Below are 27,540 nucleotides of genomic sequence, written 5' to 3' on the forward strand. Positions count from 1 at the left end.
CTGCCAAAGAGGAGAGGGACCTGCACCCAGAGCCCGGCCCAGGCTCCTCCAGACGCCGACCACCAGCAGCACAGGGCCCCAGCCCAGCGCCTGCTTCCCAGAGGGACTTGGCCTGCTTCGGCATTTTTCCAAGTAGTTCACACGCTTGTCAGACACAGACTGAGGCAGCGTTTGGCAAGGGAGTGCTGGAATGGCCACAGAGCCTTTGTTGCCTCTCTTCCCCCACAAACGTTAGTAAATTACAGCCAGGTCACACTTCCCAGAGAGCTGCCTCGTGCCAGAGCACAAAGGCTTGTCTGACAGCCTCAAGCAGAGCAGCGCCCGACGTGCTGTGACACGTCCCGACAGCCACCCCGTCAGCTCTCGGGTCAGAAACACACCACACCACCACCATCACACCTCCAGACTCCAGGTGACGTTTTCTTGGGGGACTTCAGATGCACAGCAATACTACAAGCCTCTCCTGCAAGTTTGCTTTGTCATAGCAAGGAGCAGAGCCACTACTCTGTCTTTCAGACATATGTTAGTCATCAAAGCCTGTCCTGTACGCTTTACTAGGACAGGGTGACCCATGGCTCCACCAGCTCATAATTCCATCCCTTCCTTCTTCTGCATCCTCCCATAACTGCATTGCAGAGCTCTGAATCAAGTTAAGGGCTCCAGCACTTGCAGGCAGGCAAAGACTGATTTGTCTTCTCCTGCACAGGCATGGAATTAGCTTTTGCAGCTTTCCAGCTGAACTGATGTTTCCACACCATTATTTGCTGTAGCTCCAAAGCACCATCACTGCATGTATCAACATTAAAATGTTACTTGCCATCTCCCAGGCCTGAGGCAATCAAGCTGCTGAGGGATTACACAGCAGGCTGCAGATCAGCTGACTCACCCACATCTCCCTTCAGAAGACTGCAATTACCACTGGCCTTCTTGCTGTCTGGTTGGTCTGTTTATGGTCACCTCAGACACTCTTGAAGCCAATCTCACCTGAGAAATGCCCAGAGACCCTTCATTCCCCTCAGAATTTCAGGCCTGTTCTGGGGCCACACACCATCAGCATTGACATGCCATCCTTCCTCTGCTGTCAGGCAATACATTCCTCTGGGCACAGAGAAGAGTCTTCCCTGGTTCTTTCCCTCCCCCGAACAGTTTCTCACCTCTAGCTCTTCACCTCTGTTTGAAATGCCCTCAGCAGCAAACAGCAGTCCAGCATTTCTTGGGGTTGAACTCACCCCCCTCACAGCTTCCAACCTAGCAAGGATAGGTCTTGTTTCCTTTGGAGCCCCTCAACTAGGCAGCCCTCTCCTGATCCTTCCAAAAGGCAAGGTAACCTCACCTGACCCTGCCTGCCTCTCCAGTGAGCTTCACCCCCCCATATCCTTCTCCCTCCTATCTAAAAGCAGACTGCAGGGATCAAACCTCTGAGGTCAGTGCACTAACAGGGCACCAGCCCAGCACCTAGTGCAGCTCTTTAAGGAAGAGGCAGAAATTGTTCAGAAGCTGCGAGAACAGGGCAGGAAACAGCCTCACACCGCAGGAGCCGACAGCAGTGGAAAAACAAGACAACAAAAGCACCGAGGGGCCGCTGGCTGGGCAAAACCTGCCAGGAAACCCAGATACCGAGGGGCAGGACACAAACAAGGGCTGAAGCTGCACCACTGCTGAGAAACTGACCTCAGCTGCTGCTTGAAGTTGAGCTAGGAGAAGCTACGAAGTAGGTCTCTGCCCAGTAAAGGAGGCCAGAACAAACAGCCAAGAGCCTCTGCTGAACCCTGTAGGAAGCCAGAGACCACAGTGTTTGTTTGCCACCATGATTTAGCAGGCTATGGAAGTGCCATCTTTCTTTCAATAAATGTTTTCCTTGAGCTTGTTTTACCAGGGCAGCTGCTCAACCAGCCACAGCCCACGGCTACGCTAGAGGAGGCAGGACAAAGCACTGAGACCAGCAGGACAGCCTCTTGGCTCCTGCTGTGCCACTGCACAAGCAGCCAGCACTCCCAGCAAGGGCTGGTACCCTCCCAGGCCTCACTGCTCCCACATGCTGCCCCTCACCTGGCTGAGGAAAGCCCCTGGGGACAGGGCCAGTCCTCCTGCAGAGTCCCAGCAAGCAAGGGGCAGCTTTTCACAAAGGGCTCCTAGATGTCAGGAGACACAGAGCAGGGTCATTGTGCTTTCAAAAGGTTCCTGTCACACTTGCCTTGGCTTCTACAGCCCCCCAGCTCAGCAATCAGCGCTGCCCTCCAGGGCACTAAGGGCTACACAGAGCAACCCTGCAAATAATCTACAAGGCTCAAAACCAAACAACCTGGCCAGTCTTGCTTTATTCCACACCATCCAGTCCTGTACCAAGAGTTTAGCACTCACTGTGTATTGCTACAGGTGCATTCCACACGAAACAAGGCTCTGGCACTTGTGAGGATACCTCTGGGGCAGCCCACCATGCCTTCCTGACAGCCTGGAGCCAGGCAATGCAGGACAAGTCTGACTAACTGGCTCCAAGACCTCCAGTTTCACTGCTTGAATTGCATGCATCCTGGAAATGGAGGCCTGTGGAGCAAAGTGAGGAGATGAAGGAGAACCCCAGCCCTGGAAATTCCTTCTTTTGAGAATAATCATAGAATCATGGGGCTGGAAGTGATCTTTAGAGCTCATCCAGTCCAACTCCCCTGCAAAGCAGCTCCCACCTAGATCAGGTCACACAGGAACGTGTCCAGGTGGGGTTTGAAGCCCTCCAAGGAAGGAGCCTCCACACCCTCCCTGGGCAGCCTGGGCCAGGGCTCCCTCACTGAAACAGTTTTTCCTTATGTTTCAAAGGAACTTTTTATGTTGCATCCCAGCTCCATCCCATCACCCCTTGTCCTGGCACTAGATACAATTAAAAAAAGGGATGTCCCAACCTCCTGACACCCATCATTTATATACTTGTATCTATCAACGTGATCCCCCCTCAGTCTCCTCTTCTCCAGACTGAACAGCCCCAAGTCCCACAGCCTTTCCTCACAAGGAAGATGCTCCAGTCCCCTGATCAACTTGGTTTTCTTTACTTTCTTCTCCAAGCCACCCTTCTCCTAACCAAATCCATCCTTGGGGCTCAGATGAGCTCTGTGCACAGCTGAAGCCAAAGACAGGACAGACCACATCCCTCCACATGCCCAGCGCTGCTTCCACAAGGTGTCTGGGCCGTCTGCATGGACAGAGGCACCAGCATCCACAGAGAGGTGGTGGTGGTGGAAACACAAGGCCCACAGTCACAAGCCTGAGCCAACTACCTGCCACTCCTCAGCTGCCTGATTCCCAGCCTCATTGCCCAGCCAGAAGGTGACACACCCTGCTGCTGGATCACCTTTATAACACTGGCAGGTCACAAAGGAATAGGTTTTCTACCCTGCTGCTGTGGAAGCAAGAGGAGGCTCATGAACACTGACTTGAAGGTAAAGAAAGTCTTGTTTGTAAAGAAGATGCTTTAGTGCACACTTCTTGCAGCATGGACACTGCAGACCAACAGTGAGGCCTGACAACAACCCACATTCCAGCCCCAGGCTAAACTCTTCCTTCAAGGAAGCAGCACCACCATCCAATTGCATCAACAGCTTTTTGCTCTCCAGAGATGACACCGGACCTCTCACAGGCTAACACAGCTTCTGGGAGCTGGAGATGGCTCAGCACCCTTTGGACAGCAGAAATCTGTGTGACTCCTAAGTTTAGCTATCCAAGGCAGAGTCCACTCAAGAAAAGATCCAGCTCCCATCCCCTGAAGCAGAGGGAAGGAGCTCCAAGTCCTTCACTGACACCTTGTGTCAGAAGCAGGAATTGGCTACAACAGCGAGGGCCAAGCAGGTTCCAAGTGATACCAGCCCAGCTGCACAGCATGCACAGCTCTGGCTGACAAACAGCCCAAGTGCCAGGGCTTTTGGAGCTGAACAAAGGAATTAAGCTTTCTCTTGAAACCCTTGGCAGCGGGATGTTTAAGCCAAAACAGCTGTCTCACTCTTCCTTTGATCCTGGATATGCTTTCCTGTCCCTTCTTAGAGCCAGCTCAGGAGCCTGCCTGGCCACAGAGAGACTATTTGGCTCTCTATTTCTGACTCATCAGGAAGCAAAAGCTCAAATCGGCTTACTTTGTGATGAAACAAGCAGAGGCAACAGAGGGTCACACAGAAAAGCCTCATCTCCTCCTTCCAGCAGCACCAAGCTGTCAGCCCAAGTCCTGAAGCAGAAAAGCTGATTCCTTGGTGCTTCCAGACCAACCCAGGCACACAAGAGGGAGCAGCACTCCTGACCTGGACACACAGCATCCCCCAGGCAAGGCCAATACCTGATTCCCAGGGCCAGCCCCAGGACAGCCTTGGGGATTTCCCCAGGGCCAAGGTGATCACTCACTCCAGGGCTGGGACTAAGTGCAGAGCCAGACTCACACGCAAGAGGCAGCAGCAACACAAGCAGGAGAAAGGGATGTATGAGGACTTTATGCCTGAGTACTTATTTTTGCTGCTAATAAACCAGTCACTGCCTGAACTTAGTGCAGACAACAGCTGGGAGAGAAAGAATGCAGGTCAAAAGTCTGTGGAGCACAGAAAGCAGGAACTGAAACGGGGAAAATCAGAACTGGAGTAACAGAGGAAAGCAACAGTGTGACCACAGACCCAGGGAAGTGATGAAGAGCAACACACCTTTGAAGGGAAATCCCTCCACCAGAGCACACTAGACAGGGGCACAGAAAGCCAAGCTGAGAGGGAAGGAGATTGGCAGTGAACTTGGAACAGTCTTCAGGCTCTGAATGAAGTTTGACAAGGAGCACAGCAGCAGCCACCCCCAGAGAGCTGCCAGGACAGTAATGACACCAAGACAAACACATGGGAATTCCAACCTGACTCACTCCAAATGCAGAAACCACCACTCCAAAGGAGCACTGTGTTCATGCAACGTGGCTCAGATGGGAAGGAGGGGAGACAAAAGAGAAGCTGTAAGCACAGAAAGGCTCCAAAGAGGAAGTTGTCTGTAGGGACAGAATGCTGAGACTTGTGACTGGCACGAGAGCAGGAATGCCTCCCACTGCTCTCCTCAGGCCCTGGGCTCCACAGAGAGAGCAACAGAGACTGCTGCAAAGAAAACATAACCTAGCTGCAAAGAGGCTTCTGTCCTGAGTAAAAATACCCTGGGTATTTACTTCTGAAGGACAGCTGAGGCACATGACAACACTCTGTTCCCACGCTGCTGCTTAACGTCCAAGTGAGCAGCTCCAGGTGACTCGCAGCCAGGGTTCAGCTGGCCCAGTATCCCTCTGGACAGTCAATATTCACTCCAGTTGCTCCACAACAACCAAGATAAAACTGATGCTTCACCAGTATTTTTAGGAGAGAGAAGGGCCAAATAATTACAGTCTCATTGACCAAAACAACACACCTGGATGCACACGTTTCTAGCCTATTTCCATAGAGATCTGATTCTGATCCTTGTGATTTTTGATCCAGGTTCTGGGCACTAACAAAAACTAGTAAGGAGGACAGTGGAACAGCTCAGCACTCACAGCAAGAGAGAGGAACAGCTCAGCACTCACTAAGATGATGAGCTGACAGATGACAACCACCACACAGCAAAACCTTCACAGCTCTCCAGGTTTATACACACTGGTCTGGAGGTAAAAAAGAAGGATGATGTCTTGGAAGTCAGAATCAGCCTCGGAAGAGAGCTCGAGATTATAGGCAAAGGGCAATTCAGCAGGGCAATTATCAAGCTCTGCAGCAGCTTTTTTCCCACAGCAACCCTTCAGTAACAACAGGTACTTTCCTACATGACCCAGTCTCTTCAAAAACTAAGGGATTCGGTTAGATTACCCCAGCAATCCCACTTCTGTCCTTACAAAGCGCTGCTGTGCTGCCTGCCATTTAGGAAGCGACAGACAAACCGAGCAAGGCCTGACAGCCGCGCCAGACTGCCAACCCCACGGGGCCAGGCGGCGCAGCCCCACGGGGCCAGGCGGCGCAGCCCCACGGGGCCAGGCGGCGCAGCCCCACGGGGCCAGGCGGCGCAGCTCCACGGCCGCCTCACACCCAGCGCCGGGACGTCGGGCTGCCCGTCACCTGCCGCAGCCCGAGCAGGGGGCGGCCCGGCGTGCCGGGGGCGGAACAACGGCCGGAGAAGAAGGGCGGAGAGGGGCCGGCGCCTGAGGGCCGCGGCTGCTCCTCTGCCCCTCATCGCCCTCAGCCCGCCGGCCGGGCCTTCCCCTCGGCGCGGACACTCACCCTCCAGGCTCTCGCACTGCACCAGGTTCACGTAGTCGCCCTGCCGCAGCACGCCCGCCTTGAAGCCGCGCACCAGCCCCTCCAGGTAGCCGTTATCCACGTTGAAGTAGAGCTCGGGGAACGCCGACATGGCGGCGGCTGCGGGGCTGCCGGCGCCTCACGTGACCCGCCCCGCCGCTCCCGGCGTGCACCGCGCGGGCGGGAAGCGCCTGAGGGGCGATGGCGGCAGCGGCGGGGCCCGGCAGCGGCTCCCCCCGCGCCCGGCCTCGGGCTCGCCCCCAGCGCGGCTGGAAACCCGCCGGGACAGCTTTAAAGGCTTGCGGCAGCCTCCGCTGAAGAGGTTTCGTCGTGTCTGAGCGTGGCCGGGGCTGCGTGCCGTAGCCCTCGGGGCTGGCGGCGGGCCGCGCCTGAGGCGGCCTCACGCAGAAATGCAGCTGAGGGCACAAAGCTCTCGGAGCGGGGCGGCCCGGCACAGCCCTGCCAACGGACTCGAGCAACCTGCCAGCAGAGGGACAAGCTGAGACCCGGGACCACGCAGAGTGCAGCGAGGGAGCAGAGAGAGACTCTCTGCAGCAGCCCGAGACCCCCATGGACGCCCCTCAGAGCCAGCCCACATGCCTGACGGCCGCGTCGATGGGATAGTCAGTCCCTGAGAACTCCAACACACACGTAAGTAACAGGGAATATCGGCTTTGCCCAAGCCAGCGTGAGTGTGGGTGGAACAACCCGCCCCCCCGCACTCCCCCTTTCAGCCGAAGTAAAGCTCCCGGTGCAGAGGGACCGGGGCACCCGTCCTGCGAAGGGGCCACTCATCCAGCCGGGACGGGTGCGGGGGCACGGTGCCCGCCTGGCCACAGGCACCCTCGCTTCGCAGCCGCCCCTCTCCCCCGCGACGCCGAGCGGTCGCATCGAGCCGTTCCCCTCAGCGGCGGCTTTTGCTAAGGCTGGTTTATTAGAGCTACGGGGGAGGCGGCCAGGGGTGGGCGAGGAGCAGGCAGCCCCGCCGCACGGGCGCTAGTTCTTGCCGCAGGGGGAGCTGCTGCTGATTTTCCTGCAGTAGCAAACGGCGTTGAAGAAGCGGCAGTAGCAGGTGGCGCAGGGGTCGCAGCAGGGGAGCTGCTGCCCCAGGCAGGACTCCAGCAGGCGGACGCAGCGGCGGGGCGAGCGTTCCTGCCGGTCCCCAGCCTGCAGCTCTGCCGCCGATGCCTGAAGGACAGAGAGAGAGGGGAGGGGGGAGAAGGAGTTGGTGCTGGACCACTGTGCCTGCAACAAAGATCTGCTTGGGAGAGGGACAAGAGTGGCAGCTGCTGCCAGCAGCCCTGAGCTCCATCCTGCTCAACTCCAGGTATGGTCTGTTGGAAATCACTGCTGAGCCTCATGGGCTCTCTGCAGGCATCACAGCCTCACCCACCACAGAATCACAATGGTTGGAAAAGCCCTTGAAGCTGCTGCTGTCCCAGCCCTCCCCTCACCCTGCCCAGACCACCACTAACCCCTGGCCCTCAGCACCTGAGCTCCACAGCTTTGGGATCCCTCCAGGGCTGGGCACTCCCCCAGCTCCCTGGGCAGCCTGGCACAGGGGCTCACACCCCTCTCAGGGAAACAGTTCTGCCTCAGCTCCACCCTCAACCTCCCCTTGGGCAACTTGAGCCCATTTCCTCTTGTCCCTTCACTTGTTACTGGGGAGCCCAACCCCCAACTCCCTGCAGCCTCCTGTCAGGGAGTGTCAGAGAGGGCTTCTGTCTCCCCTCAGCCTCCTCTTCTCCAGGCTCAACACCCCCATTCCCTCAGCCCCTCCCCAGCACCCTTATGCTCCAGCCCCTTCCCCAGCTCTGCTGCCCAGCTCTGGCCACACTGCATGTCTCAAGGTCTTTTTACACACACGTATATTTCCAAGTACAGCCTCAGCTTTAGTGGAGGGTTCCACGTCTTCTGCCCAAACAGAGGCAGCAAGGTCCAAGCCAGGCAAGATGTGGCACTGCCCAGTGAGCTCCTGCTCTGCAGAGGCTTCCTGGGCTGCGCTTGAGGTTAATTAAACACTGCAGGTATGTGGGCTTGGGCCACCCATTGAGTGCCTGAGCCCCCTGCAGCTCTGGGCAGCCTCAGCTCGTCACAGCAGCTGACAAGCAGATACTGAACTAGACTCTAAACCACCCCTGGCCCCAGGGGCACAGACAAGGCTCTCTGGGGTGTGTGAGAGAAAGCTCAGGGAGCGTTACCTGTGGCTCCGGCACGCCAGGGCTCTGCACAAGGTCACTGTCAGCTTCTTGGACCTCCAGGGCCATCTGCTGCAGCCCCAGCCTGGGGAGAGCTGCAAGACACAGAGAGGCAGGACCAGGAGGCTGCTGGGGGAGTCAGCTCTGACCCTGCTCCCAGTGCTCCTGTGTCCCCACGGAGAGAGCTCCCGGGGGAGAGGAGCTGCTGTGCTGGTCACGGGCACCCCCTGCAGCTCACCTCGGGGCTGGGGTCTCTGCTTTGTTGGGACCCTGGGCAGGGCAGCCAGCGGCCAGAGGGGGGCAGCGGGAGGGTGGGGAGGGGCTGCAGGACTCACCTGCTGGCAGCGTGGGGGTCTCCCTGGTCCTGTGGCGCAGGCTGGCGTAGCGGCCTCTGTCCGGCCCCTCCACAGCCCCGCTCGCCTTCTGCAGCGGCCCACAGCCCAGGTCGGCAGCCAGCGCGGCCTGGAGGCCCTGCAGCAGCCCACAGCACAGCAGCAGCCCCTGCAGCATGGTCCTGGGCACCAACCTGCACACAGGGCCCGTGGAGCCTCAGCCACCCGCAGCCAGCACCGTGGGACAGCCACTCCCCTCGGCACCAGAGCCTTCCTTGGGACAGCACACGCCTGGCAGCATCGCAGGGACCCCCCAGAGCTAACCCCTGTGCTGTGGGAGCATCACAGGGACCCCCAGAGCTAACCCCTGTGCTGTGGGAGCATCACAGGGACCCCCAGAGTTAACCCCTGTGCTGTGGGAGCATCACAGGGACCCCCCCAGAGCCAACCCCTGTGCTGTGGGAGCATCACAGGGACCCCCAGAGCTAACCCCTGTGCTGTGGGAGCATCACAAGGACCCCCCCAGAGCCAACCTACATGCTGTGGGAGCATCACAGGCACCCCCAGAGCTAACCCCTGTGCTGTGGGAGCATCACAGGCACCCCCAGAGTTAACCCCTGTGCTGTGGGAGCATCACAGGCACCCCCAGAGTTAACCCCTGTGCTGTGGGAGCATTGCAGGGACCCCCCCAGAGCCAACCCCTGTGCTGTGGGAGCATCACAGGGACCCCCAGAGCTAACCCCTGTGCTGTGGGAGCATCACAGGGACCCCCAGAGTTAACCCCTGTGCTGTGGGAGCATCACAGGGACCCCCCCAGAGCCAACCCCTGTGCTGTGGGAGCATCACAGGGACCCCCAGAGTTAACCCCTGTGCTGTGGGAGCATCACAAGGACCCCCCCAGAGCCAACCTACATGCTGTGGGAGCATCACAGGCACCCCTAGAGCTAACCCCTGTGCTGTGGGAGCATCACAGGCACCCCCAGAGTTAACCCCTGTGCTGTGGGAGCATCACAGGCACCCCCAGAGCTAACCCACATGCTGTGGGAGCATCACAGGCACCCCCAGAGTTAACCCCTGTGCTGTGGGAGCATTGCAGGGACCCCCCCAGAGCCAACCCCTGTGCTGTGGGAGCATCACAGGGACCCCCCAGAGCTAACCCCTGTGCTGTGGGAGCATCACAGGGACCCCCAGAGCTAACCCCTGTGCTGTGGGAGCATCACAGGCACCCCCAGAGTTAACCCCTGTGCTGTGGGAGCATCACAGGGACCCCCAGAGCTAACCCCTGTGCTGTGGGAGCATTGCAGGGACCCCCCAGAGCTAACCCACGTGCTGTGGGAGCATCACAGGCACCCCCAGAGCTAACCCCTGTGCTGTGGGAGCATCACAGGCACCCCCAGAGTTAACCCCTGTGCTGTGGGAGCATCACAGGCACCCCCAGAGTTAACCCCTGTGCTCTGGGAGCATCACAGGGACCCCCCAGAGCTAACCCACATGCTGTGGGAGCATCACAGGGACCCCCCAGAGCCAACCCATGTGCTGTGGGAGCATCACAGGGACCCCCCAGAGCTAACCCCTGTGCTGTGGGAGCATCACAGGGACCCCCCAGAGCCAACCCATGTGCTGTGGGAGCATCACAGGGACCCCCCAGAGCTAACCCCTGTGCTGTGGGAGCATCACAGGGACCCCCCAGAGCTAACCCCTGTGCTGTGGGAGCATCACAAGGACCCCCCCAGAGCCAACCCCTGTGCTGTGGGAGCATCACAGGCACCCCCAGAGCTAACCCCTGTGCTGTGGGGCATGTCCCTGGTCTCACTGGAGGGAGCAGAATGGGATGGACTCAGATTTGATGTCTCCTGCAGCAGGGTCTCCCTGCCCCACTCACACCCTTCAGCAGCTGCCACGGCATCACAGTGCTGTGCATTCACCTCCTGCCCAGGCCTTGCCTCCTCCCCTCCACTCGTGAGGGCAGCCAGCAGAAGTGAGGAAGATGGAGGTGAAGCTCTGATGATGAGAAGAGGGTGAGGCTGGGCTGGAGGAGGCTGAGCAGGGAGGAGAGCCAGCCCAGGCACAGCTGGGCGAGGACTGGGTGAGCTGAGGGTGGGGAGAGCAGAGGCTGCGGGGTCAGGCTGGGAGCTGCGAGGGCCTGAACTGTCAAAAGCAGGAGGGCTTGAAAGAGGGGCCAAAGTCATGAGTCTCTGGATTCATCCACTCCTCGTGATCCTGGCCTTGACAATCATCTCATTACTGATGATCTTTTGGTATCAAATCAGTTAAGGAGAGACTGGGCATTGCTCACTGCAGCTGAACGTGAACTGCAAATGGGAGGGACAAAGGGGACAGGGGCTGGTAAGAAAGTGCAGGCTGTGACCTATGAAACAAAAATCAATAGAGGGAAGAACACAAAGGTAACAATGGCTGTGGTTGGAGTGAGTTGTGGCCCTTTGTGTTCAGCACCTGCCCCACTGCTTGCTGAACGTCCCGGCCGCTGCTAAAGGTCAGCTTGCCACCAAACGAGGGACACGAGACGCTCAGGTGAGAACCTGACGTTAAAGATTAAACACTGGGGAAGCAGAACGTGGAAGGTCACGAGGCCAACAGCCTGAGGGAGGTGAGGGAAGACCAGGAGATGAAGTAAATGACCACCTAAGTGAAAAGCAAAGCTGTTGAATGGACAGTGGGTGGCAGGAAGAGGCTGCCTGAGAAACTAAAATCACTGACATTGTGACTGTTGGGGAGGGAAAATGAAATCACCTGTGAAACTGGGGCTTTGGGGAACCGAGGGGGTTGCTGTTTGCCTTGGTGATGTCCCCTGTGCACCCAGCCCTGCAATAAAGTATCCTGCTGGATAACAGCTCTGCTGTGAGCCCAGGATCCCTGCCCAGCTGCACCCAGCCTCCCACACTCGTGAGGAGAGTTAGAAAGCACAAGGGGGTCTGGAAGCCCCAGCTTTGAGTCTGGCTAAGAAAAGGGGCCAAGAGAGGGAACCCCCATCACTGCTGGCAGCCAAGCCCCATGAAACCAGCCCCTGCTGCCCTGGGGTTCCAGCCCTGTCTCGGGCCACTCCTCAGCTCCCCGTGAAGCCCCCCAGCAGCCCGTTCCCGCTGCCAGCACTGACCTCTCCGAGCCCTGCGCTCGCTGCTCCGCTGCCAGGCTCTGCCTCGACGTCCTGCTCCCCACATGCTGCCTGGGCTTTATATGGGCTGTAGTTAATGAAGTGCTGTGGCACGTGACTGCTGATGGCCAGGTAGGTGGGCTGCTCTGGAAACCAGCCTTTGTCTGCACGGAGAGGCAGCTGGCGGGGCGATGCCCGGGAGGGAGGGCAGGCTGTGGGCAGGACAGAGCCCCCCTGGCCCCACACACAACTTTTGTGTGTGAGCCCCACGCTGCCCTTCCAGGCCGCTGCCCTTCCCTGATGGGCCTCTGCAGCACCAGGGCTGCAGCCCAGGGACATCTAGTTGGCAGGAGGAATACCAGGGCTACAGGCTCCTCACCAAAGACATGCCGAGCTCAGCCTGTTTTCAAAGGGAGCGTTGCACACCTGTAGCTGCTGGTGAGCACCCAGCCTTAGGCCAGGGCCCTCACAAGTACCCCAGCTCCTGGCCACTCAGCACCTTGCCCTTCTTCAGGCTGTCTCCTGCACTAACTGCACCCCTCAGTCACATACCCTTTGGGCAACCTGCAGCTCCCTCATGCCAGGCGCTCTCCCAGGAGCTCCCTGCTGCATCCCAGCCCTGACCCCACTGTGGGAGAGAAGGAACCAGTTGTTCAGCTGTTCCCAGCCCTGACACTGGGTTTCACACCCACTGTAGGTGGCTCCTCGAGCTTCTCAGTGCAGAGACCTTCAAGGGCCTCTGAAACTGGAGCTGGAGGCTCTTCACTTGCCAGGCTGCTCCCAGCCCCTGGGCCCTGCCACGACCCTTCGGCCCCCCCAGCACGTCCCCAGCAGAGCAGGGGCCCCAGGGCTCTTTGCACACCATCCCTGCACCCTGTCCTGGCACAACCTCCTTCCTGCTGCACCCCAGGGCCGGGCTGCTGGAAGGGCAAGGGCACAGGACTGCACAAGGGCCCATGTGCCACGTCCCTTCTCTGGCTGCAAGCAGCAGCTGGCACCTCTCTGTGCCGTGCGGGGTGCCCAGTGCCCTGCTCCCCCGCACAGCACCAGCCGCCTCCTGCGCGCCGGGCTGGGGCTCATCCTGCCTTCGTGGCAGCTCTGGCAGCCCCCCGGTCCCATCCCCAGCGCCGGGGCGCGGGCTGCCCGGTCCAGCCCCTCGCTCCTCGCGGCTCCCCCAGCCCCGGGGTCAGGTCGTCGCTCCTCGCAGCCCCCGGCCGCGGCTCATTAGGGGCCGTTCGCAGCGCCGGGCGGCTTCTGGGAAGGCATTAGCGGGGCCGGGGGCGGCCGCGCTGAGAGCATCTTAATGTGCAGCAGCAGCGGCCGCTCCGTGCGCGGCCCCACGGCCAGTAACGAGCTAAACGAGGCGGCCGGGCCGCTTCCAGGAAAAGGGGCCGGCGGGGGCCGGGGCTGCGCGGGGACCGGCTCGGCCGATGCGGGGAGCCGGCCCGGGCGGGGGGCAGCGGGGCGGCAGCGTCGCACGGCGGGACCCCCGGCACACCCGTGTCGCGCCGCGCCGTGCCGTGCCCAGCCGCGCCATGCCGTGCCGCGCCGTGCCGTGCCGTGCCGTGCCGTGCCGTGCCGTGCCGTGCCGCGCCGCGCCGCGCCGCGCCGTGCCGTGCCGCGCCGCGCCGTGCCCCGGGCTCAGCCCCGCTGGCCGCGGACGGGGCCCTTTAAGGCGCGAGCCCGGAGCCGCCGTGACGTCACGGGGCGGGCGCGCGCGGCAGCCGCAGCCCCGCGGCCCCGCTCCGGCCGGTGAGCGCGGTCCCGGGGGGCACCGGGCGGCGGGGGGGGGGTGTTGGGGTGCACAGGGGGCTGGAGAGCGGGGGGACACCGGGGGGATGAGGGATGCAGCGGGGGGAGCGCTCAGGGTGCTGCAGACCTGGAGGTTGGCAGTACGGGGGTGCCTGGGGTCTGGACGTGGGAATAGGGGGGTGACAAGGGCGCTGGAGACCTGGAGGCTTGCGATGTGGGAGTGCCCAGGGTGTTGGGGTTAGAGGGACCGGGAGGCAGTGGCGTAGCGGGGACCCCGGGGCGATGGGGGATTGCAAGTGGGATGTTGGGGTGCCCAAGATGCTGGGGAGTGCAGGTGAGAATATTGGGGTACCTAGAGTGATGGAGACCTGGAGGTAGGGCTGTTGGGCTAGTCGGGATGCTGGGAGCCTAGAGGCGGGGTATGGAGGTGCCTGGGGTGATGAGGGACTAGAAGCAGGGGTACTGGGGTGTCCAGAGTGCTGGGGTGCTGGACACTTGGGGGTGGGGGTATGAGGTGCCCTGGGGTGTTGGGGACTAGAGGTGGGAGTTTCAAGGTGCCCTGGGGTGCTGGACACCTGGGGGTGGGGTTTCAGGGTGCCGTGGGGTGCTGAGGACTAGAGGTTGAGGTATGAGGGTGTCCCAAGGTGCTGAGGACTGGGATAGGGTGGGTATTGGGGTACCCTGGGGTGCTGAGGAACAGAGGTGGGACAACTGGGATGTCCAAGGTGCTTGGGGACTGGGATAGGGTGGGTATTGGGGTACCCTGGGGTGCTGAGGAACGGAGGTGGGACAACTGGGATGTCCAAGGTGCTTGGGGACTGGGATAGGGTGGGTATTGGGGTACCCTGGGGTTCTGGGGAACGGAAGTGGGACAACTGGGATGTCCAAGGTGCTTGGGGACTGGGATAGGGTGGGTATTGGGGTACCCTGGGGTGCTGAGGAACAGAGGTGGGACAACTGGGATGTCCAAGGTGCTTGGGGACTGGAAGTGGGGGAGGTACAGTTGGGTGCCCAGGTGCTGGGATGCCGGGGATGGGGCCGTGGGGACTCTGATGCCCAGGGCCGGTGTGTGTGTGTTGCTGGGGGAGACCCCGCTTTGCTCAGCGACCCCTTTCCCTGCTCCACCCCGCAGCGCCCGCTGCCCATCGCAGCTGAGCCGGCAGCATGGCCGCGGCGCAGGGCTGCGGCGAGGGCCAGATCGCGGGGCTGTACGACCTGGAGCGCACGCTGGGCAAGGGGCACTTCGCGGTGGTGAAGCTGGCGCGGCACGTCTTCACCGGGCAGCGCGTGGCCGTCAAGGTGATCGACAAGAGCAAGCTGGCGGGGGAGGCGGCGGGGCAGCTCCTGCAGGAGGTGCGCTGCATGAAGCTGGTGCAGCACCCCAACGTGGTGCGTCTCTACGAGGTCATCGACACCCACGCCAAGCTCTACCTCATCCTGGAGCTGGGCGACGGCGGCGACATGTTTGACCACATCATGCGGCACGAGGGCGGGCTGGCCGAGCCCCGCGCCAAGCACTACTTCGCCCAGATCGTCCACGCCATCTCCTACTGCCACAAGCTCCACGTGGTGCACCGAGACCTCAAGCCCGAGAACGTGGTTTTCTTCCAGGAGCAAGGGCTGGTCAAGCTCACCGACTTTGGCTTCAGCAACCGCTTCCAGCCCGGCAAGATGCTGACCACCAGCTGCGGCTCGCTGGCGTACTCTGCGCCCGAGATCCTGCTGGGGGACGAGTACGACGCCCCGGCCGTGGGTAAGGGCAGAGCTCAGTCCCCTGCCTGCACCCAGGCCCAGGGTGCACTGCTGTTCCAGCAGGGAACAGTCCTGTCCCCTTGGGTGTTTGGCTGCCCAGGGGGGTCCTCCCTGCAGACACCGTCCCCCTGCCTACTGACATCCCATGGAGAAGTGGCTTGTGCCAGGGAGGGGAGAAAGCCCAAGGAGGCTTTGGGTTCGGGAGGAGGAGGGTGCAGCCGGTTACTCAGGGGGCGATGCCGGAAGGAAACCTGCTCAGGATGCTGCTGGTTGGGTGGAGGAGCTCTGAAAGTTTCCTTTGCTCCATCCCCACCCTGGAAACCGCTTCCTCTGCGTGGCTCCAGCACCCTTCCTCCACTGGCCGGGCTGCGGGGGGCTGGGGAGGCTGCCCTGGGCTGCAGGGGGCTGGGGAGGCTGCCCTGGGCTGCAGGGGGCTGGGGTGGCTGCCCTGGGCTGCAGGGGGCTGGGGAGGCTGCCCTGGGCTGCGGGGGGCTGGGGTGGCTGCCCTGGGCTGCAGGGGGCTGGGGTGGCTGCCCTGGGCTGCGGGGGGCTGGGGAGGCTGCCCTGGGCTGCGGGGGGCTGGGGAGGCTGCCCTGGGCTGCGGGGGGATGGGGAGGCTGCCCTGGGCTGCGGGGGGCTGGGGTGGCTGCCCTGGGCTGCGGGGGGCTGGGGAGGCTGCCCTGGGCTGCGGGGGGCTGGGGAGGCTGCCCTGGGCTGCGGGGGGCTGGGGTGGCTGCCCTGGGCTGCGGGGGGCTGGGGAGGCTGCCCTGGGCTGCAGGGGGCTGGGGTGGCTGCCCTGGGCTGAGGGGGGCTGGGGAGGCTGCCCTGGGCTGCAGGGGGCTGGAGTGGCTGCCCTGGGCTGCAGGGGGCTGGGGAGGCTGCCCTGGGCTGAGGGGGGCTGGGGAGGCTGCCCTGGGCTGCAGGGGGCTGGAGTGGCTGCCCTGGGCTGCAGGGGGCTGGGGAGGCTGCCCTGGGCTGCGGGGGGCTGGGGAGGCTGCCCTGGGCTGCAGGGGGCTGGGGTGGCTGCCCTGGGCTGCAGGGGGATGGGGAGGCTGCCCTGGGCTGCAGGGGGCTGGGGTGGCTGCCCTGGGCTGCAGGGGGCTGGGGAGGCTGCCCTGGGCTGCAGGGGGCTGGGGTGGCTGCCCTGGGCTGCGGGGGGCTGGGGAGGCTGCCCTGGGCTGCAGGGGGCTGGAGTGGCTGCCCTGGGCTGCGGGGGGCTGGGGAGGCTGCCCTGGGCTGCAGGGGGATGGGGAGGCTGCCCTGGGCTGTGGGGGGCTGGGGAGGCTGCCCTGGGCTGCGGGGGGCTGGGGTGGCTGCCCTGGGCTGCGGGGGGCTGGGGAGGCTGCCCTGGGCTGCGGGGGGCTGGGGTGGCTGCCCTGGGCTGCGGGGGGCTGGGGTGGCTGCCATGGGCTGCAGCAGGCTGGGGCAGCAGGGGGGACAGGGGAGGGAAGCGGGACTGAGGCAGCTCCGCTGGCATCTGGAGTGGGAGGATTTAGCAAAACAAAACACAAACCTTTAAAGCAAAAAGCCCAGCGTGGGCTGAGGGAGAGGCGGCTCCGGAGCTGGGAACGAGGGTGGCTTGGGGAGAGGCAGAAAAATAAGCTGGTGGCTCTGCGAGGGGAAAGAGAAAAGCAGCAGTGATGGGAGATTCCCAGCGGCAGGCACTCGCTTCGAGACGCGGGTGGTGTTAAGGGAGAGCTGTGGGGCACGCTCAGCACCCTGCAAACGCGCTTCTGAGGGTCTGTGTGCTCCCAGGAGCGTCCCAGGGAGCTGCCTGGGCTCGGCACTGGGGGCCGGGGGTGCGCTTCCCCTGGGGTCCCTGGGCTGGGGGTCTCCCCTGGGCCTGGGCTGCAGTCAGCATGACCTGAGCTGCTGCTGCTTCTCGCAGACATCTGGAGCCTGGGGGTCATCCTCTACATGCTGGTGTGCGGCCACCCCCCCTTCCAGGAGGCCAACGACAGCGAGACCCTCACCATGATCATGGACTGTCGCTACAGCGTGCCCCCGCACGTCTCGGCACAGTGCGCTGAGTGAGCACCGGCCCCCGCAGCCCCCCGCAACCCCCCACACCCCTGCAGCCCCTCTGCAGCCCCCCACAGCCCCCACACATCCACAGCTCCCCTGCAGCCCCTCACACCCTGCAGCCCCCCTGCAGCCCCCTGCAGCCCCCCACACCCTGCAGCCCCTCTGCAGCCCCCCACATCCACAGCTCCCCTGCAGCCCCTCACACCCTGCAGCCCCCCTGCAGCCCCCTGCAGCCCCCCACACCCTGCAGCCCCTCTGCAGCCCCCCACATCCACAGCTCCCCTGCAGCCCCCCACACCCTGCAGCCCCCTGCAGACCCTCACAGCCCTACAGCCCCCCTGCAGCCCCCCACAGCCCCCTGCAGACCCTCACAGCCCTGCAGCCCCCCACAGCCCCCCTGCAGCCCCTCGCAGCGCCCCTGCAGCCTCCACAGCCTACCTGCAGACCCTCACAGCCCTGCAGCCCCCCACAGCCCCCCTGCAGACCCTCACAGCCCTGCAGCCCCCCACAGCCCCCCTGCAGCCTCCACAGCCTACCTGCAGCCCCCTACAACCCCCAGCAGCCCCCACAGCCCACCCACAGCCCTTGCCGCCCCCCACAGGCCCCACAGCCCACCTGCAGCCCCCCTGCAGCCACCTGCAGCGCCCCACAGTCCCCCACAGCCCCCCTGCAGCCCCTTGTGGCCCCCCACAGCCCCCCTGCAGCCCCTTGTGGCCCCCCACAGCTCACTTGCAGCCCCTCACAGCCCACTAACAGCGCCCTGCAGCCCCCCACAGCCCCTTTGCAGCCCCTCTGTGAGCCCACCCGCCTCCCACCTCGCTGCCCCCACCGTGGGGAGGGGGGAAGCTGCCGGGTGCTGCTGCGGGGCCGCAGCCTCTGCCCCTCTCCCCACAGTCTCATCTCCAGGATGCTGCAGCGGGACCCGAAGCAGCGAGCGTCCCTGGAGCAGATCGAGGCGCACGCGTGGCTGCAGGGGGTGGACCCGTCCCCCGCCAGCCGCTGCCTCCTGCCCCTCACCTCCCACAAGCGGGTGTCGGAGCAGGAGCACGAAATCATCCTGCAGGCCATGACCTGCGGGAACATCGCGGATCGGGACACCATCCAGGAGTGAGTGGCGGGCTCTGGGGTCTCGCTGGGCACGCCAAGGGGTGTGTTGGGGGCCGAGTGACGGGGTCCCTCGCTGCTGGCAGGGCGCTGGAGGCCGACCGCTACAACCACATCACGGCCACCTATTTCCTGCTGGCGGAGAGGATGCTGCGGGAGAGGCAGGAGAAGCAGGGCCACGGCCTCAGCCTCGTCTACAACCTGGCCAAGGAAGTGCAGAGCAGGTGAGACCCTCCCCCTGCCCATCCCTCGCCGTGCCTGGCTGGGTACCGACCGCTCCATCCCTCCTGAGCCGCTCCCCTTCCTCAGGACCAACGTCCCGGCCGGGTTCGGCCCGCTGGGCGCCGGCTGCCGGGCGCCCCCCGTGCCCAGCGCCGCGGACGCGAGCGGCCGTCGGTCCCCGCTGAGCGTCCCCGCCGTCGACGCCGCCATCAGCAAGAGCAGCCCGGCCCTGCAGCAGATCTGCGAGGAGGAGGAGGAGGAGGAGGAGGAGGAGGAGGGCAGGCCCGGTGCCGCGGAGAGGAAGAGCAGCTCGCTGAACCAGGAGCAGATGCGAGCCTTCCTGCTGGCCCGGCGCCGCGGGGCCGAGCTCGGGGGCTGCGCCGGGCGCCCGGGGGCAGCTTGGGCCGGGAAGGGGCTCGGCGGGGGCCGGGGGGTCCCGGCCAGACGGGGCCGCGGGGAGCAGCCCCCGAGGATGGAGGCAGACGCGGGGCCCGGCGGCTCCGAGGCGGGGGCTCCCGGGGCCGGAGCGGCCCTGCCGTCCCGCCGGGGCAGCTCCGCCGGGGTGTCCCCGGGGCCGGACGCCACCCCCGGCAGCCAGCCCGGCCCCGCGGCCAGCAGCACCGCGGCGGCGACACCGGCCGGCCCGGCACAGCGGCCGGCGCAGAGCCTGGGCCCGGCGAGCGGCGAGGCCGTGAGGGCGGCCCCGGGCAAGGGCAAGGGCGGCAGCCTGCGGGACAGGCTCCTGCAGCTCCCGCTCTGCGAGAAGGCGCTGGCGTTCCGCCTGCGGCCGGGCTCCCGGGACGGGCTCCTGTCCCTGGGGCAGTTCAACTGCTGCCACGTCATCTGAGCGCCCCATCGCGCCGTGGGGCCGGGGCTGCCCGCCCCTCTGCCCTGCCTGCGCACACAGGCCCGGCTTTGGCACCTGCCCCGGGCCCAGGCTGCGGGGGAGGCTGGGCTCAGAGCCCCTGGGCTGGGCTCAAAGCCTCCAGGATGGGCTCAAAGCCCCTGGGCTGGGCTCAGAGCCTCAGGGCTGGGCTCAAAACCCCCCGGCTGGGCTCAGAGCCTCAGGGCTGGGCTCAAAGCCTCCAGGATGGGCTCAGAGCCTCAGGGCTGGGCTCAAAGCCTCCAGGATGGGCTCAGAGCCTCGGGGCTGGGCTCAAAGCCTCCAGGATGGGCTCAAAGCCTCCAGACTGGGCTCAGCCTCCAGACTGGGCTCAAAGCCTCCAGACTGGGCTCAGAACCCCCGGGCTGGGCTCAGAACCCCCGGGCTGGGCTCAGAGCCCCCCGGCTGCCCCCAGCCCCAGCCTTGCAGTAACCACGCCACCTTTTTTTAACTACTAGAAAGAATTTTTTTAAATAGTCTATTTTAATGTAAGGAAGCAGAGATTGCTATATCCCCCCCCACTGCCACCCCAGCCCGTGCCTCACCCCCCGGCCTGCCTGCAGCCCCCTGCCGCCCCCCGGCCGGGGCCAGGCGCAGCCCTGCCCGCGGCCGCTCCCTGGGCACCCCCCTGCCAATAAGCTGCCTATTTATTCTTTGTTTTCTTGCTGGCAAGAAATGAACCGAGGGAGCGGCGCGGCCCGAGCCGTGCGGGGAAGGGAGGGACGGGAGCGCTGGGAAGAGAAGGTCACGGGGCCAATAAACTCACTCGTGGCTCCGTGCAGATGCTGCTGCTCGTTGCAAGAACGCGCCGTCGTCCTGCTGCCGCGACGGCTGTGGCACCGGCAGCGGCTGCCCCGGAGCCCAGGGCAGCGGGGGGTTGGGGGCGATGGGTGCGGGTTTGGGGGTGATGGCCACAGGGTTGGGCAGGGGGGTGGTTTGGGGGCGATGGGTGCAGTGGGCAGGGGTTTGGGCAGGGGGATGGTTTGGGAGTGAGGGGCAGAGGGGGGGTGGTTTGGGGTGATGGGTGCAGGTTTGGGCAGGGGGTGGTTTGGGGTGATGGGTGCAGGTTTGGGCAGGGGGTGGTTTGGGGTGGTGGGTGCAGGTTTGGGCAGGGGGTGGTTTGGGGTGATGGGTGCAGGTTTGGGCAGGGGGTGGTTTGGGGTGATGGGTGCAGGTTTGGGCAGGGGGATGGTTTGGGGGTGAGGGGCAGAAGTTTGGGCAGAGGGGGTGGTTTGGGATTACAGGTGCAGGTTTGTGCAGGGGAGGTGGTTTAGGGGTGATGGGTGCAGTGGGTGTGGGTTTGCGCAGGAGGGGTGGTTTGGGGGTGATAGGCATAGCAGGCATGGGCTTGCCCTGAGCAGCTCCCACCACAGCCCCTTCTGGGGGAGGTTTGGGGGAGGTAGGTGTGAGCCTGCTCCTGGATGAGGCCCGAAATGGAGCTCTGAGGGAGCAGCCAGAGGTGTGAGGAGGGCCTGGATGCCCCCAGGACCTCTCCACCCATAAAGGAAGGGGGACAGTGAGGAAAAGAAGCCAGGGTGTCCCCCCTCATCCCCTGGCTGCAGGACGAGCTGCCTGCTGCTGCCCTGGGGCTTCTAAAGGATAAACCCTCGCCTGAACAGGGGCTTGAACCCTGGACCCTCAGATTAAAAGTCTGATGCTCTCCCAGCTGAGCTATCCAGGCTCACACCTGGGGGGTGGGGGGTGTCCAGGACGGACCCCACACACCCCACTTCACTGAGGCACCGGTGGGACACTGGGGGGGCTTTGCTTTGACCCCTTGCAGCCCCCCACCAGCCCAGCAAGGCCACCACAGCGTGGGGCACCCACCCTGCCGTGAGGCACAGCACCCCGGGCCCCTCCAGCCCTGGTGACTGACGAGGCCCCGCGCTGAACGGCGGCCGGTGTGTGTCTGTGTCTCTGTGTGTGTCTCTGTGTGTGCGGGGCGGAGCTGCCGGGCCCGGAAGCGCCGGCGGGGCCACGTGTGCGGGCCCGTGCTCGCAGCGCCATGGCGTCGGCGCCCAAGAGGCCCAAGGTAGCGGGGGCAGGGGACGGGCGCGGCGGCTCCGTCCGCGGGCGGCCCCGCCGGGGCTGTGGGCTCGGGGAGAGCCGCCGGGCGCTCCCGCTCCAGCCCCCGCGCTGTGTCCCGCAGGCGGCCGGCGGCGGCTCCCGCGGCGAGGGCGGAGGGGACGCGCTGGCCGCGTTCCTGGCGTGGTGCGGGCGCGCCGGGGTGCAGCTCAGCCCCAAGGTGAGGCAGCGCGGGCCGGGCCCCCGCCGCGGCCGCGGCCCCGTCACTGCTGCCGTGTCCCGCAGGTGCGGCTGTGCGGCGAGGGCGCGGTGGCGGGGTACGGCATGCTGGCGGCCGCCGACCTGGACGCGGGAGAGCTGCTGGTCAGCATCCCCCGCAGCGCGCTGCTGTCCCAGCACACCAGCGCCATCCAGCCCCTGCTGCAGCGAGGTGAGCACCGCACCGCACCGCACGGCCCCGCGGCTCCGGGACGGCCCGCGGGGAGCTGAGGCAGCGAAGCAGCTCTGGCTGTGGCACGGCCGAGCCGCGGCCGCTGCCAGCGCCTGGCCTCAGAGCTCAGGACAGGGCGTTGGGGCACAGCCGTGGCTCCAGGGCTGGGGCTTTGGCTCAGGGCAAACCTCTGCCTGGAGAGGGCTGAGGGAGCAAAACCTGACAGCCAAGGGAGGGGGTAGGATCAACGGCTGGCTTGTGGAAGATTTGGTCTCAGACTGAGGCGCCAAAACCTCACCTTAACCTTTGTTTTTCTCCTCCCTCTCTGCTCCGTTAGCCCAGGAGTCCCTGCAGAGCCAGTCAGGGTGGGTGCCGCTGCTGCTGGCTCTGCTGCACGAGTACACAGCCCACAGCTCCCACTGGCAGCCCTATTTCTCCCTCTGGCAGGACTTCAGGAGCCTGGATCACCCCATGTTCTGGTAAGGCGAAACCCCACAGGGCTGAGGGGAGATCTGTGTGCCCAGGAGCCCTGGGGGAGTGGGGGCAGGGGGTGGCCCTGGCTCTGCAGCGAAGGCTGGGCATAACCAGAGACCAGGCAGCTAGAGAGCAGGAGGAAGCTGAGGTTGTTGAAGGAGAAAGGAGTTCATAGACCGTTCTGCCTGGGCCAGATGGAGATAAAGCTGAGGCTTGTCTGGGCACAGGTCTGAAGAAGAGCGAACACGGCTCCTGAAGGGCACAGGCATCCCCGAAGCTGTGGAGAAGGACCTGGCTAACATCCACCTGGAATACAGCTCCATCATCCTGCCTTTCATGGAGGCCCACCCTACCATCTTTGACCCCAAGCTGCACACGCTGGAGTTGTACAAGCAGCTGGTGGCATTTGTCATGGCCTACAGGTGAGAAGGGAGGGCTCTGCTCCAGCAAGGAGCAGGAGCACAGGCAGGACGGGCGGCCGCGGTACTGCCACGGGGGCAGCTGCAGAAGGCGGCAGGTAGAAGATGAAGCTGTCTCTGTGCAACGAGCTTGTCTTCATCGCCCTTGTATTAGCTTCCAGGAACCCTTGGAGGAGGAAGATGAAGATGAGAAGGGGCCCAACCCTCCCATGATGGTGCCTGTAGCAGATATTTTGAATCACGTGGCCAACCACAACGCCAACCTGGAATACTCAGCCGTGAGTGCAGCTGAGTGCTGAGCTGCTCCCTGCAGGAGGAAGCTGTTCTGCCCCACACAGGCCGCTGGTGCCTGCCGGGCTGCAGGCAGGGAGAGCTCGGGGGCAGCCCAGCCTCTTCCCACCGCTCCGCGTGCGAGGGGCAGGATGAGCGCGGCGCTGAGCGCCCGTCCTGTGCCTGCCTGCAGCACTGCCTGCGCATGGTCACGACCCAGAGCGTCAGCAAAGGACAAGAGATCTTCAACACCTACGGGCAGATGGCCAACTGGCAGCTCCTGCACATGTACGGCTTCGCCGAGCCCTACCCCGGCAACACCAACGACACGGCCGACGTGCAGATGGTGACCGTGCGCCAGGCCGCGCTGCGGCGTGAGTGGCCAAGGGGGAGGAGGGGGCGGGCAGCACTGCCTCAGGGACCAAGGGCAGGCTGCAAAAGGAGCCTGTGGTGCAGCAGGGGGGGTGCTGGGGCTGTGCCCATCCCCTGCAGTGCCAGGGGGCTGCAGCTCTGCTCTCCCTCCCCAGGGGCCGGGAGCGCGGCGCAGCAGCGGCTGGTCATGGAGCAGTGGGAGTTCCTGTGCCAGCTGGAGATGGTGGGGGAGGAAGGGGCCTTTGTGCTGGGCTGGGAGGAGGTGCTGACAGAGGAAGAGCTGTCTGCCACGCTGAAGGTGAGCGCTGCCCTGTAGAAGAGCTGCCCCGGGAGAAGCACAGGCTGAGCCCCTGCAGCCAGCATGCAGAATGGGTCTGTGACAGGGGCTGAACCCCTGCAGGCAGCATGCAGAATGGGTCTGGGAAGGGGGCTGAGCCCCTGCAGCGAGCATGCAGAATGGGTCTGTGACAGGGGCTGAGCCCCTGCAGCCAGCATGCAGAATGGGTCTGTGACAGGGGCTGAGCCCCCAGAGTCAGCATGCAGAATGGGTCTGTGACAGGGGCTGAGCCCCCAGAGCCAGCATGCAGAATGGGTTTGGAAAGGGGGCTGAGCCCCTGCAGCCAGCATGCAGAATGGGTCTGGGAAGAGGGCCAAGCACATAAAGGCATTTTGGTACCAATATTCCTGCATGAGGAGTGGTGGGGGGGTAGTTGCCCAGCTCCCAGCCTTCAGGTACTGTTAGCCATCTTCCCTTCCTCACTAACTCCCCATTTAACGCCACCCTTGAGCAGCCCTGTGGCCAGAGCTTTTCCACAGAGCTGTTGTGGCTCTGTAGGCAGCAGCTGGGGTGTCCTCTGAGCCTGTTCCCAAGACCCAGGTTTGCTGTTTGACTGTTCTACTAAGCCACAGATTCCCAGGATGAGGTACCCAAGCCAGTTTTACTCTCACACCTTTAGTGCAGCCAAGGGATAATGCCCTTGCTGCAGCTGGCTCCAAGGCACTCTGCTGTGAGGAAGCAAATGGATGTGGCAGCAGTGGCTGTGACTTGTGTCTCTGCCTGGGTTCACAGGTGCTGTGTATGTCAGAAGAGGAATTCAAGGCATATAAGGAACAAGATGGCTGGGAAGACGACAGCGAGGAAAACTCTACCCTCTCCTATGAGGCTCTCTCCAGACTTCAACCCCTTTGCAAGAAGCTCCTGTGCGACAGTGTGCTGCTGACCCTGGAGTCCTATGGGTCAGACCTGAAGGCAGAGCAGGACTTGCTGAGCCCAGAGGCTTACGAGAAGCTGAGTCGAAGGGAGCAGCAAGCGCTGCACGTGCGCTACGGCCAGAAGAGGATCCTGCACCAGGTGCTGGAGCTGGTGCAGTAGGAACCTTCCTGTCCTGCAGGGAACAGTGGGAGAGCTTGGGCAGGGAGCTCAGGCTGTGGGCCACCTCTGCTGCTGAGACTGGACAAGGGTCCCCCTGTCCCTCATACAGCGTGTGCGTTTTTAGCTGCCTCTGTGTAAATAAAGTGTCACCCAGCAGAAGGGGGTTTGGAGGGCCCTGGCTTAAGTAAGCACTCTGGAGCAAACCTCCCCACCTTCTTCTAGAGGACTTGGAAAGCCCAGACCTCCTCATGGCTGTTTTGAGGAGGGCAGACAACACTGTCAGAACAGCAAGTGGGTTCCCTCAGTCAGCATCCAAAGCGTCAGGCAAGAGCTGCTCCTTGTGCAGACAAAGAGGGCAGAAGCCCAGCTGGTGGCTCTGAGTGTGCAGAGTAAACATCTGGCAGAGATGCTGAGGACACAACCCTTGCCCTACATGTTGTTAATACTGGCACTACAAGGAGTACAGGCTCATCCAGCTGGTTTTCAGGGAGGCTCAGCACAGTGAGCTATTTCCTTGTACCTCTCCAGAAGGCATTTCTGATGGGCAAGAGACACCCTGGATACACACCCTCCAGCTGGGCAGTTCTTCCCTCAGCTCAGGCAGTACTCTGCAGCATCTTTTCTATATTGATGTTTTTCCTGCAGCAGTTTTTGCATGACACCCCCCTGGAGCTCTGCAGGCCAAGCTATACTGAATAAAGATGCTGTTTCTTACTTGGCCATGGCCGTCTGGTTCAACAGGGTGCAAAGTCCACCTGAGAGGGTGCTGCTGCTTCGTCTTGTGTAGAGATGAAGGTTGGCTACAGCCCCACCTGCACTGCTGGGGCCAGGGTGGGTGAGCAGTGCCTGGGGCAGCTTGCTTTGACACCACTGTGCCACCTTGGTGCTTCTCTCCCTCCAGCAGAGGGGATTTCAGAGGCACAGAGCTGTTTGAAAGGTTGGTCCTCGTTGCCTGAAGCAGGAAGCTCATGTGGCACACAGGAGCTCTGGTTCTCCCTGGGCATCTGGCACCAGCATCACTGACACTGCCAGCACCAGCCACGAGTTCATTCCCTGCCAAGGGAGGGCATGAAGAGCACTGGCCTCCCTCCTACCAGCCCAACCTGTGTAACTGGGATCTGGGCAGAGTCTTGTCCACCACCCACCTCCTCTTTACGTCAGCTTACCTGTTCTTAAAGCCTGAAGGGAACCAGCCACATACAGCAGCATTAGTACAGAACCAGAGAGACCTCTGAGCTTTGAGTCATTAGGACAAGTCAGAAAGCTCTGCATATGGTTTGCTAGAGTTAAATGGCAGGAAAAAAAAACCCCTGGACTAGATAAAGAAACACTGGTTGCTGGTATTTCTCCATATCCCAACCCAATGCAGGAGGAAGAATAAGCTGGAGCTGCAACACCAAAACCAATTCTAACTTGACAAAGCTTCAGTACAGCTGCTGGGCTGCCAAAGGCACACCAGGAAATGTAGGAACTGGCAAGAACCTGCTCCTGGGCACAGAGCTGACTGAAAAGCACTGCCTGGAAATGGGTCACAGAGCCCATCCTGAGCTGCAGGGGTAAGCCCAGTGTGTTCTGCAAAAGCCCAGCCAGGCACAGTCCCTAAACCCTGCAGGGAATCCTGACCTCTCCCATCCATACCATAGCAGTCAGCTAGCTTTAACTGGTTGTGTTACCTGCAATGAAAGCAGTGAAGCTGGTTCCCAGCATCTGCTCACTGGCAAGCCACAGGCAGAAGGACTTTGCAGCACTGGCAACGTTGAAGGCATCTGTCCTGGTCACAGCTAATGGCAACCCTGCAGGGATCCCTGCTGAGGGGAGAATCACCCCAGTCAGCAGGAACAAAGCTCATCTGTCTGCTCTGTATCCCTGCTGCAAGCAGCCTCCTTCCTACCACAGCCTTCTGAGACAAACCCTCAGCTCAGGGACTCACAACAGAGACATTTCTGCCCCTTTCTCTTTGCTCTGCTAAGCAAGGCCCTCCCTAATCACAGCCACTCTTCCCCTCTCTGACCTCACACTAGGCAAACCAACCCAGCTGCTTTCAGGAGGTGACTCCCCAAAACACCCTGGGAAACTTGGCAAGTTTTGGGATGGGTGGAACAGACTTTGAGAGACATCAGCTGGCCAGGCAGGGTGGAAGTGGAGAGAATAAGCACAGTGGCACGTGCTGCAGGTCATGACTTTAATGTGTAACTACAGTATGCATACATACAAGAAGTGGGAGAACTAAAGCCCAAGAACTAGAAAGGCTACAAAATACAACACGTGGACCAATACTTTACAAAACATTCAAAATCCTTACAAAATGGGCTGTATTGGTCCTGTGGGATTTCTGCTTTACTCTCTTTTTTTGCTTTTAGGGTATTTTGAGGGGTTTTTTTTTTTGGCTTTTCTTTTTTTACAAACTTATACTGTGTGATCACAGGGTGGGGGTGGGAAAGGTCTGCATTTACACCTCCCCCCAGCTTCCAAAATTTACAAGTGTCCAAAAAGAAACACAAAACAAAACAAAAAGCTATAGGCCTGGTCTCTGGTTTCTTT

General features: G+C 62.5%; 4 protein-coding genes and 1 non-coding gene across 8 annotated transcripts in view; 2 read left to right on the plus strand and 3 right to left on the minus strand.

The window, feature by feature from the left end:
- The window catches only part of ATP6V0D1 (ATPase H+ transporting V0 subunit d1), a 32,677-nt gene extending 26,270 nt beyond the window's left edge, over positions 1-6,407 (minus strand). The window contains exon 1 of the mRNA XM_062007619.1: positions 6,240-6,407. Within this exon, the coding sequence (XP_061863603.1) occupies positions 6,240-6,369 (130 nt within the window). The 5' untranslated portion in view covers positions 6,370-6,407. The remainder of the gene's footprint in view (positions 1-6,239) is intronic.
- A 38-nt stretch (positions 6,408-6,445) lies between these two features.
- On the plus strand, positions 6,446-20,418 carry LOC133626679 (SNF-related serine/threonine-protein kinase-like). Of its 3 annotated transcripts, none has more exons than XM_062007217.1 (6): positions 6,446-6,908; positions 14,784-15,404; positions 17,292-17,433; positions 18,323-18,535; positions 18,619-18,756; positions 18,842-20,418. In XM_062007217.1, the coding sequence occupies exons 2-6, from the start codon at positions 14,816-14,818 to the stop codon at positions 19,599-19,601; spliced, it is 1,842 nt and encodes a 613-aa protein (XP_061863201.1). In that variant the 5' UTR covers positions 6,446-6,908; positions 14,784-14,815; the 3' UTR covers positions 19,602-20,418. The 3 variants fall into 3 exon arrangements, with proteins under 3 accessions (XP_061863201.1, XP_061863203.1, XP_061863202.1); XM_062007219.1 differs by lacking the exon at positions 6,446-6,908 and adding an exon at positions 13,621-13,651; XM_062007218.1 differs by lacking the exon at positions 6,446-6,908 and having other exon boundaries at positions 14,594-15,404.
- On the minus strand, positions 7,184-12,294 carry AGRP (agouti related neuropeptide). Its single transcript, XM_062007220.1, has 4 exons — positions 11,903-12,294; positions 8,791-8,981; positions 8,459-8,550; positions 7,184-7,445 (listed from the first exon to the last, which is right to left on the minus strand). The coding sequence occupies exons 2-4, from the start codon at positions 8,963-8,965 to the stop codon at positions 7,254-7,256; spliced, it is 459 nt and encodes a 152-aa protein (XP_061863204.1). The 5' UTR covers positions 8,966-8,981; positions 11,903-12,294; the 3' UTR covers positions 7,184-7,253.
- A 544-nt stretch (positions 20,419-20,962) lies between the features above and the next one.
- SETD6 (SET domain containing 6, protein lysine methyltransferase) lies at positions 20,963-25,724 on the plus strand. 2 transcript variants are annotated; one of them, XM_062007722.1, is made up of 9 exons: positions 20,963-21,669; positions 21,787-21,882; positions 21,948-22,092; positions 22,430-22,571; positions 22,794-22,988; positions 23,140-23,263; positions 23,449-23,629; positions 23,783-23,925; positions 24,697-25,724. In XM_062007722.1, the coding sequence occupies exons 1-9, from the start codon at positions 21,643-21,645 to the stop codon at positions 24,997-24,999; spliced, it is 1,356 nt and encodes a 451-aa protein (XP_061863706.1). In that variant the 5' UTR covers positions 20,963-21,642; the 3' UTR covers positions 25,000-25,724. The 2 variants fall into 2 exon arrangements, with proteins under 2 accessions (XP_061863706.1, XP_061863707.1); XM_062007723.1 differs by lacking the exon at positions 21,787-21,882 and having other exon boundaries at positions 20,964-21,669.
- Positions 21,246-21,318, minus strand: TRNAK-UUU (transfer RNA lysine (anticodon UUU)). The gene has a single exon. It is a non-coding gene; the product is annotated as a tRNA-Lys (tRNA).
- Positions 25,725-27,540: the final 1,816 nt, after the last annotated feature.

Source organism: Colius striatus, chromosome 14, assembly GCF_028858725.1.
Source record: "Colius striatus isolate bColStr4 chromosome 14, bColStr4.1.hap1, whole genome shotgun sequence".
Lineage (NCBI taxonomy): Eukaryota > Metazoa > Chordata > Aves > Coliiformes > Coliidae > Colius > Colius striatus.